The sequence below is a fragment of the Austrofundulus limnaeus genome, unplaced genomic scaffold (assembly GCF_001266775.1).
Source record: "Austrofundulus limnaeus strain Quisiro unplaced genomic scaffold, Austrofundulus_limnaeus-1.0 Scaffold111, whole genome shotgun sequence".
NCBI lineage: Eukaryota > Metazoa > Chordata > Actinopteri > Cyprinodontiformes > Rivulidae > Austrofundulus > Austrofundulus limnaeus.
In genome coordinates, this window is record NW_013952513.1 from 928,691 (window position 1) to 938,899 (window position 10,209).

The window sequence follows — 10,209 nt, forward strand, 5'->3', positions numbered from 1 at the left end:
ACATAAATGGGCCACTCAGCTGACTTCAGTCTTAACTCTTCTCACGAATCAGCCTACAATGATTTACTTTACACACATTTCTACATCCCTCCACCCCCCACACGCCCGAGGGTCCGCAACCAATGAGTGGTCAGAACTTCACAGGACCTTATTTAAGACGCAAAGCGGCTGAAGGTGGCTCAGATGACAGCTCTGTGCGCTCAGGAGGACCCGAGCAGAAACTGGTCCCGGCAGGCTGTGGTTCACTTCAAGAAAACATTTTCCCCCTCAGCAGGAATAATCAGTGAGAGATGAGCGCGTGGCAGGTTCGGGTTCTGTTTGTCGCAGTTCTGAATGCAGCTGTGCAGCACGGAACCTCCCTGGAAGAAGAGCTCGCCGATTCTATTTTAGGTGAGTTGAACTTCATCATTTATCAGAGCTACTTTCCAGGATTAAAGAAAGGAAGCAACAGCTTGTGGATGGAGTGTAGAAATGTGTGCAAAAAGTGCTTCACGTGAGCTGCATGAGTGTTGAATTTAGACATAAATAAACTTTAATCATCTGTGATGCAAACACTACCCTCTCCTTGTGTTAAACTGAAGGCCTGCGGGCCAAATCTGGCCCTCATTAACATTTTATCTGGCTTCAAATTTAACACTTTAAATGTGAAATAGTTTTATAGTTTCTACTTTTGTCATTGTATTTAACATGTTCTCCTCATGAAAGCTGGCCAACTTTTAAGCCAAGAAATTCAAGTTTAAATTTTTCAGTAATCTTTGATTGAAGAGGAACAGAGCATCAACTTTAATGATTATTTTTTATTCTAGTATTTCTTTTAAATTCAAGTAATTGAAATTTAAGTAAGGATTTTCCTATTTTATAACTGATTTACTGAATTGTGAAAAAATGTATCTAAGAAATAATAAATGAAAAATGTTGGTAGAGAGTAAGGCATAGTGAATGCTAATGATGTGTTTTTCTAAATTTAATCTTTTTTCTTTATCCAGTCGCTTAATCATGTTCTAAATACTACATAATATATAATTAGAAAAAGGTAATTTGTATTTCTATAAGAATAATTTGTTATATAAAATTTATTCGATAAGAATTGACTCTTGTCTTGAAACTAGTGTAGAATTTCTTGTGTCCCTGAGTTTGACACCCCTGCTCTAAATTGTCCTTAGGTGTGGGTGAGAGTGTGAATGGTTGTTTATTTCTATTGGCTTTTTTTGCACCACAAGGCCCAGCCTGGGTTCAAATCCAGGTTCGCAGTGTTTGCATTAGCCCTTATAGCCCAAATCACCCCCATTTCTGGAACCCAGGTGGTGTGTGTGTGTGTGTGTGTGTGTGTGTGTGTGTGTGTGTGTGTGTGTANTAAGAATTGACTCTTGTCTTGAAACTAGTGTAGAATTTCTTGTGTCCCTGAGTTTGACACCCCTGCTCTATTCAAAATGATGGTTGATTTATTCTTATTGGAAATCCAAAAATGAATATTGAAGAAGCAAAATTTTGCAGCTCTGCAGTTTTCAGATAATCCAAATGTAATCATATGCAGACTGGCTCCTAAAATGCTTGCAAACTCTATGAATCCTTATAAAATATACACCCAGTCTCCATCTTAATACCAGCAACCCCCTGGTTAAGATTGGTTTGTTGTCCGATGTCAGAAACAGTCATGATTTGACTCTGTGGAGGCCAGACCTGACCAAGTGACCCCTCTGAACTCTGACCTTATCTTAAGCCCATTTATTGAGAAGCTCTCAGTTAATGGAGAGTTTTAGTCAAGCACATGGGTCTGCAACCTTTACAATCAAAAGAGCCATTTCTGCTCCTTGTCTCACTAATAAAATGTGTCCACAGCCACAAAACAAGCTGCAACTGTGATTATCAACTGGTGGTCCGCGGGCCTTTTCAAGGCCTTCTCAGGAACCTTCACGGTCAGTGGAGGTGACAATATAAAACTAAAAAATATTGCTATCATTATAGTATTATTTATTATTATACATATTAGGACAAATAAAAAGACCATATTCATGTAAACAAGAAAAATACTGAATATTATTTATACCGAATTTCAAAAAAACTAGTACAACTGAATTATTAATTTTTTCCCTTCTAATTCTTCTTATTATGTAGTCTTCAAATTATTTAAAGGTAATTCTGATGGATTTGAGAAAAATAGGCTGTATTATTTAAGTAAACAACAGGCTAGCATGAGCTAACGTGTTTTACTTTTTTATGAGTAGTATTGATCACATATTTGCATACAAACTGATTTCTGTCGTGGGTATAAACACACAAAAAAAATACTAAAAAAAGCTATTTATTCTGTTATGTTTGGTCACATATTTAAAGAGCCACTGCAAAGGGACCAAAGAGCCACATGTGGCCCCAGAGCCACAGGTTGTAGACCCCTGGTCTAGCATCTCAGACAGAATACCTGATAAGATGTAAATATCTGCATTTTAAATAAAGCTGAAGTTTTAAATATAACATTCTCAAATAGCTAATTTTTAAATCTCATCCATCAGGTAACTTCCTAGACACTCTAAAAGACTCGTCAGATCACCAACGCGGCAGCGATGCGGCGATAGCTAAATTCTCCCTCCGTAAACCTTCCCATCCTGATGATGACCTGTGCTATATTATTCCCAACAAACCAGCCTCTCTGGCTGCCTGCGCCTTTAATAGCACATCCAAAACCTTCATGGTGATCCATGGATGGACGGTAAGCAGAACTCCTTCTGAATGTCATTTTATTATCAAAGAGCTTGTTTTAAAACTGAATGTTCTGTCATTGCAACAGCTGAGTGGCATGTTCGAAAGCTGGATGCCAAAGTTGGTGTCAGCGCTGTACGAGAGGGAGCAGACGGCCAACGTCATCGTAGTGGACTGGCTCAGCTCGGCCCAGAACCATTATGTGATCGCAGCTCAGAAGACCAAAGCTGTAGGACGGGAGGTGGCTCGCTTTATCGACTGGATCGAGGTGCGTTGGATCAAAAAATCAGAATCAGTCAACTGCATCTTTTTTGTTTACTACTGACATAAATCCCCTTTGAACTGTCGACGTTTGGGACCAGAAAGATGCTTAGTACCCGTTTCTTTCATATTAAGCTGCTGTGTTTGAAGGACATGTGCTAACTAAATGGTACTGTTAGCTTCAGAAACAGCAAGAATGTTAAATCAGTATTGTCTCAGATATTTGTCTTATTGTGTTTTGTTCAACTCGTGTTCTGTAGGAAACTGCCAACATGCCTCTTGACAACATCCACCTGATTGGCTACAGCCTCGGGGCTCATGTGGCAGGATTTGCAGGCAGCCACGCTACCAATAAAGTTGGAAGAATTACTGGTAAACAAAGACACCTCATACAATAAAACATATTTCACAATTCACTCACTGGGGATCACTTGGTCACTGATGTCCTTGGCTTGGCCTGAAGGTCTGGATCCTGCTGGTCCGGACTTTGAGGGCAAACACGCCCACAGACGCCTCTCTCCAGACGACGCCCACTTCGTGGACATCCTCCACACTTTCACACGTGGCTCCCTGGGACTCAGCATCGGAATCGAGCAGCCCATCGGCCACGTGGACATTTACCCCAATGGAGGCAGCTTCCAGCCGGGCTGCAACCTCCGGGAGGCCCTGGAGAAGATCGCAAACTTTGGAATGTTTGGTAAATCAAATGTTGATTTTCTGTCATATGTACTTTGTAAGGAAATTTGTGTTTGGTAATTTTTTTCTTTGTTGTAATGCTTCTTGACAATAAATCTTATAACGGGCACCTGATTGGCTGCACCTGGAGATACAAGAAGCTCATATGTCAATAGCAACGGCAGAATGAGCTGTTTGACAGAGAAATTTTGACAAATTTTTAATTTGTGCAACACAACTCGTCAACATATTGATGCTTGGTCAGGTAGCCGTTTGTGTCCAGTTTTGGACACGTCGAGTACCCCTTCGCATCAGTTCTTAACAAGATGAAAAGGAGGAGGAGTGCGTTGTCATTTTTGAACAGAGTAGGAAATGGTCAAAAACTAACCATCCCACACCCTAAATTCAACTTTTATCAGGCATATACAGCCTATCCTCGACCTCAGTACCTCCAATTAAACCTTAATCCTGATCCTTCATATTAACCACTGACCCCCAACCCGAAGACCCCTATGTGGCGAAACCTGGAAAAGCCACGGACGGCAATGACTGACGCGAGGGGGGTACCCAACGCGTCAAAACTGGACGCAGATTTCACCTGAGCAAGGGTCAATATGTTGAGTCGGGAGTGAGAACGTGTTGCACATACTCAGCTCTACCGCCCAGCCCACAAATGCATGATCCTTACAAATGTGGCACCATTTAAAAGGGAATCTAAAAGGCTTTCTGACAGTATAAGATTTATTGCTAAGAAGTATTGTTACAACAAAGAAATAATCTACTAAACACAAATTTCTTTACTTTTTTGTGCTAAGTTTATACTATCACTATAGTCTGTTTAGTGGAAGTATTTTAAACCCTTTTGTATTTTCTTCACATTTTGCTTCCAAAGAGCCACATTTTGTTGTGATTTCCTGCAGTGATCTTTATCATCAATCAGCTCATCAGGTTTTCTGAATGTTGTAGCCATTGCGACTTAAGATAAATATAGAATGAAGAAATCTATACGGAGCAGTTGAATAATACTGTAAACTCAGATCTACCGTATATTAAAAAAATCTGACATGAACTCATGAACACACATTCAAATGGTATTGTCTTTAGTGAATACCATTGAAGAACCCGTCCAGAGGACCTATACAATTTTTTTCCTTTTGTCTTTAGTATTTTACATAAACACAACTCAGGTTGAGCCCCTGTGATTTTCTCTAAGCCTGAATGATTTATGGGTCAGCGTTAGGCGACCAACAAAACATTCCTCTGTAAATGGTCAGGTATTCAGCAAAAAACTGAGTGAAATACAGTATCAGTCAAAGTTCAAGAAAAGTCTTCAGAAAGCCTGATGAAATATTGGACCAGTTTAAAACCTAACAAAACATTCTGTCTCATTGATTTAAGACTTTTACATTGTTTTTTGCATTTTTAATGTTAAGATTAATGAGCTTTTGACATCACATTTTAAAAAATTATAATAATTCAGGAGTTACGTTTTAACCGTAGTTTTTAACCTCACAATTAAAAACTGCATTTGCCAACATTTGTTGTATTTTATACTTAAAGTCCATTCCAATAATTAACTGACTTGTTACAAAAAGATGTCCATGCACTTTTTAATTGCATGCATGCAGTCTGTCAGCTTCAGTAATAACATATTTACTTTGCTTTTTGTCTTTAAAATGTTATGTATGTAATCCTCTGTGTGATTTAAGGGTCTCCTGCTTGTCTCTTCAGCTATCACCGACGCAGTGAAGTGCGAACATGAGCGCTCCATCCACCTGTTCATCGATTCGCTGCTAAACAAACAGGGAGTGGCCAAGGCCTACAGGTGCGGCAGCAGTGACATGTTCGACCGCGGCATGTGTCTGAGCTGCCGCAAGAGCCGCTGCAACACCGTGGGCTACGATGTGAGCAAAGTCCGGAGAGCTCGCCACGTTCAGATGTACACCAAGACCCGAGCTTCCATGCCTTTCAAAGGTCAGGAGCCCCCCCCAAAAAATTTAATCTGGAGCTGAGTTAATGTTGTAATCTACATGCATGTTAATCAGCTTCCTAAATATTTGCAGTTTACCACTATCAGATGAAGATCCACTTCTCCAGTAAAGTGAATATTTCAGAGATGGAGCCTTCGCTCACTGTCTCGCTTTATGGAACCAAAGAAGAGGCTGAAAACTTGGAGCTTAAGCTGTGAGTAAGCAGTTTGAAAGCTTAATCAAAGATCTTTCAAACACACGCATAATAAATGGGTCAATATACTGTATGTTGTATATTAAAAACAAACAAACACACTTATCATGCTTATTGACTAGGATAACAGTGAAAGTATTTTTTTTATCTTGTCAGAAAGGATAAACTAGTGACAAAAAAGACACAATCCTTCCTGCTGGTGACAGAAAAAGACATTGGGGACTTGGTGAGGCTGACGTTTAGGTGGAAGGAGACAAACAGTTGGTCAGCCTCCAACCTGCTGAAGATGGTTTCCTCCTGGTGGTCTGGTGACTCCGACGGAGCCGATGTGGAGGTTCACAAAATTCGCATCAGAGCTGGCGAGACGCAAGAAAAGTAAGTTTAAAAATAGTTTGTAAATTTAGTTTTGCATGTTTCTAGGGATTATAATTATTGTCACCATTTAGAATAACATTATTATGAATAGACTAGATAATATGACCCGTAATTGTTGAACCTGGTGCATTAAAGATCAGCACATGGAAAGGGGTCATATTTACAACAATTAAACTATAAACAGCAAATTCCTGCTTAAAAACATTACTTAGATAACGGTTTCCTACTAACTTTAACTAAAGTGCAACCCTGAAAGTGTTTATTTTCTGATCAGCTGAGCATAAATTATGTCCAGCGCGAACATAATGTAGGCTTAATTTGAGTTTGGGGCTGTTTAGCAAGTGTTAGCATACAGTCATTAACATTTACCTTGAACATATTGATTTTCTCTTCAGTTATTATAAAATTAAGTCTAATGTGTACAACATAGGTTTAATTTGTGTGCATTCCTAATTAGCTAACCATTTAAGCTAGTGTACTATCTATTATGAACCACTACTGCTAATTAGCAGGTGTTAGCGTAGCCTATCCTAACATTAGTATTTATTTTAAAGTTATCACTAAATGGCTGTATTCACCACCTGTTAATGGCACTGTTAATTGAAGAGACATTTAAGATTAACAATATTTTCCTACATCTCTTTTTGCAGGATGGTGTTTTGTGTAAAAGACCCCAACAATCAAAGCCCATCTCAGGAGGTCACGTTTGTTAAATGTCAGGGTAATTGGAGAATGAAATCAAAAGGAATAATGAGGTGAGTTTGTTTTTGCATTTGTTGCCAACACATCGCTGTGAGAGCTGCTGTATAACCATGACTTTGATTTTGTTCACAGAGTCTCACCAGAATCACAGACATGAAGAAACAATACCCTTTTTTGTCGACGTCAGCACATAATTTATATAAAATTTATTCATGTCAATTTCTCAGATACATAAAACCTTTGTATAGAGTTGTGTTATTGAAAGATGGATGTAAATACTGTATATTCTTTTGTAAAAAAAAGACTGTTTATTATACATAACTGTAAAAATACTGGGATTTATGATGGTCAAAGATGGTCTGAATAGATTAATAATAATAATCAAGGAAAGATCAGGAACATTCACATTCTGCTACTTTCATTTAGAAACAACTCTTTAAAATAATAATAATAATATATTTTTTTTGTTTTAATGACAAGAATGACATTGTGACAAATAAAACTCAAACTGTTTTCAAGTGTTTCAACACAGAGGTGAAACAGAACTGTAGCAGAATTTTATTTTTTTAATGAAATGTAAGTGTGAGAAGCCTGAGGACTGGACATTTTATATTTAATTTTGAAGGTGTGTTATCTTGTTAAAAAATACCTCATGAAATGTAAAAGGGAACCACTGTCATACAGACTTCCGTCTTTAAAGGAAAAAAATGAACTGTGTAAATTTAACCAATGTGTTCTTTTATTTTTATTTTTTAGGGCCTTAAAGCAATATGATAGAATTGTTTCACCTGTTTGTGTATCCTAAAAGAGCAATAACAACTGTGGCACCATTTTTTTGTGGATTTTCCCACCAATTTTCACTTTGCATTATGCTTGTTTCATGACATTTTACAAAAACTATTGTTTTGTGTTGGTCTTGCATGGTAGGTTTTATTACGGTACACCACTAAAATACGACATCCGTCACCTCAAAAGCTGCCACACGTACCTCTTATAATATGTGTAATTTTTGTGAAGCTCATTGTGAGGTCGAAGTCGAAACTAACATGAATGTTTTCTGTGTGTTGTTTTCTTTGTACGAGTATGTTTTTGTCTGGATATTCACGTTTATTTATAATTACATTTCCACTACTTTTAAAAAATGCATCTTAAGCTTTACAGAGATCGGTACGGCAATCACTGTGACTTTAAAAATATGGAAATGTTGTTTTATGTTTTGCACAACACAAGAATAGAGTGTTGAAGCAAGTTATTTGTACAGTAAATTTTTGTATCCATGTATCAAAAATCTACTTAATACTGCAATCACAACTTTTTTTGAATGTTCAGTGATATAACTTTTAATTATGTGTTTGAAGAGTAGGGTGGGGTGTTTATGTACTTTATTATTAATGGCAAAATGTTTTATTTTATTTTATTTTTCTCTTTCTGTTATTTTCTTTTCTTATTTCTATTACTGTTGGATGTTGTTTTGTTTTTTATTGTCTGGAGGGACAGATGTAAATTTGCCTTAGGCTAAATCTGGTGCAATGCATCAAATGTTTTTATCTTTATGTTTTAACTGCACAATGTCCTGATTAAATAAACAAAATCCAAAAAAAAAAAAAAGGCAAAGAAAATAGATTTATTAATAAGAGATGCTGCTGTAGCTACTCAAATTGATTTGCGGTGTAAAGTGTATGTTTTTATTTCTGTGTATAAAATTGTAAATAGAATTTGTCAGTGCACTGTGTAATTTTTTTAAATAAACTAAATTTGACTATTTTATGTGGTCATATTCAGTCTGAGTAAGCTTCCCTCGTTTTTTATTATTATTATTATTATTATAGATTTTTTAAAGTATTTTTAAGCCACAGACTAACAGCTTAAACTCTCACACAGCCGTTTCTGATATATAAAAGTCCAAAGCATTCTTCGATTATCCAAAACAAGGCGTGCTATTTCTCGATGTCCTCACAGTTGTGACGCCAGCGTGTATTTCTGATTGTGTCAAGGTGACATGGAGTTAACAGCTGCAGATTCAACACACTTTGTTTTTCTTAAAGGTCTGAAGCTAAAAAAATAAATGCTGGAACCAAACAGGCTTCTCTTATCTAAAACTGAAAAGAAAAAAAAAACATTATTTCTGATTTGCATTAGGCTGTATGTTTTATAAAAGCAGGTTTTGCATTAGAGATTGCTAACATGTTCATTGTCTGTTTATTAAAACGTTCTTTAAGAGCAGCTGTAATTCCTGCTTGCATTAAGATGGAAAGCTGGATGGTCTCCAAAACAGAAATACACTCAGTTTAATCTTTGAAGAGACATGGGGCTTTGCATTAAAGTGTCAGAGTATCTAAGCTCTCAGAGAAAAACTGGACTGACCCATCCCACAATTAGCAGAAACATTTTCCACAACACAAGCATCACAGGAGAGTTTCCATGAATAAGTACCCCAAGGAAAAGCAAATGCAGATGCATGCTGACTAACAGATGTATCAGGTGACAGACTAGCATGCGAAGGCCTGAGCAGGTGTTCAGTGACCTCAGAGGTCACTTTCAAATCACAAACTAATGTGAGACAAAAGTTGTTCAAAAGGATCTCAACAACATGGCATAGACTCTTAAAGGTTCCATGTTTTGTGTGTCGTTCTAGGGTGTTGGTGAAAGTGGACATCAAGGGTCAGTCCAAGTCCCGGGTGTTCAGGGTTTGGCCACACAGAACCACTGTGAAGCCCATCACTCCGGACAGAATCAGAATAACCAGCAGGATGACCCACCAATGAGCCTGCAGAAAATAAAGCACAATAACTTTATCATGAAAGTCTGATTGTGAAAGTGTTGCAGAATGTTAATGATGTGAATGTTGTACATAACTCCACAAGCCCCCTTTTCACTCCTTTTCGTTGGTATGTCTCCGATCAACTCATTTTGAGGCTGTCTCTTTAAATTTAAAGGAGGCACTACACACCCTGCCTCCCCTCCAGCTTCCAGAGCGGTCTGTTCAAGTTTGATAGAGTCAAACCAAAGCAAATATGTGAATAAGGCAGCTTGACTTAGCCTGCTGAAAAACCAGCCCAGTTGATAATCAATGGGCCTCATGCAAGAACATGTTCGTATTCTTATCCTAAATTTCTCTTACTTTTGTTCGTACAAAGGGTTCGTACAAACATGTCACGTCAGATTCAACAAACTCTTCTATCTTCAGGAAAAGTGTGTAAATGAGCTGCGTAATTTCCACCTGTTTGTATCCAGCTGCTCGTGCACGAGGAGAGGAGATTAGCATAATTAGCAAAACACCATATAAGGCTGTTTCCTGCCTCAGATATCAGGAAG

At 37.8% G+C, this 10,209-nt stretch overlaps 2 protein-coding genes across 3 annotated transcripts in view; one reads left to right on the plus strand and one right to left on the minus strand.

Annotated features, from left to right (window-relative positions):
- The first annotated feature begins 201 nt into the window (after positions 1-201).
- lpl2a (lipoprotein lipase 2 a) lies at positions 202-8,658 on the plus strand. 2 transcript variants are annotated; one of them, XM_014014205.1, is made up of 10 exons: positions 202-390; positions 2,511-2,707; positions 2,786-2,965; positions 3,219-3,330; positions 3,422-3,655; positions 5,365-5,607; positions 5,697-5,817; positions 5,974-6,192; positions 6,843-6,947; positions 7,027-8,658. In XM_014014205.1, the coding sequence occupies exons 1-10, from the start codon at positions 291-293 to the stop codon at positions 7,049-7,051; spliced, it is 1,536 nt and encodes a 511-aa protein (XP_013869659.1). In that variant the 5' UTR covers positions 202-290; the 3' UTR covers positions 7,052-8,658. The 2 variants fall into 2 exon arrangements, with proteins under 2 accessions (XP_013869659.1, XP_013869660.1); XM_014014206.1 differs by lacking the exons at positions 6,843-6,947; positions 7,027-8,658 and having other exon boundaries at positions 5,978-6,071.
- Positions 8,659-9,074: 416 nt separating this feature from the next.
- The window catches only part of si:ch1073-396h14.1 (disintegrin and metalloproteinase domain-containing protein 10), a 40,334-nt gene continuing 39,199 nt past the window's right edge, over positions 9,075-10,209 (minus strand). The window contains exon 15 of the mRNA XM_014014204.1: positions 9,075-9,661. Within this exon, the coding sequence (XP_013869658.1) occupies positions 9,557-9,661 (105 nt within the window). The 3' untranslated portion in view covers positions 9,075-9,556. The remainder of the gene's footprint in view (positions 9,662-10,209) is intronic.

Excerpts from the sequence above, each read along its gene's own strand:
- lpl2a (XM_014014205.1), top strand. The coding sequence starts at position 291 with ATGAGCGCGTGGCAGGTTCGGGTTCTGTTTGTCGCAGTTCTGAATGCA. Across the intron at positions 5,608-5,696 it reads AGCTTCCATGCCTTTCAAAG|TTTACCACTATCAGATGAAG; the intron begins GTCAGGAGCCCC and ends AAATATTTGCAG. Across the intron at positions 5,818-5,973 it reads GAAAACTTGGAGCTTAAGCT|AAAGGATAAACTAGTGACAA; the intron begins GTGAGTAAGCAG and ends TTATCTTGTCAG.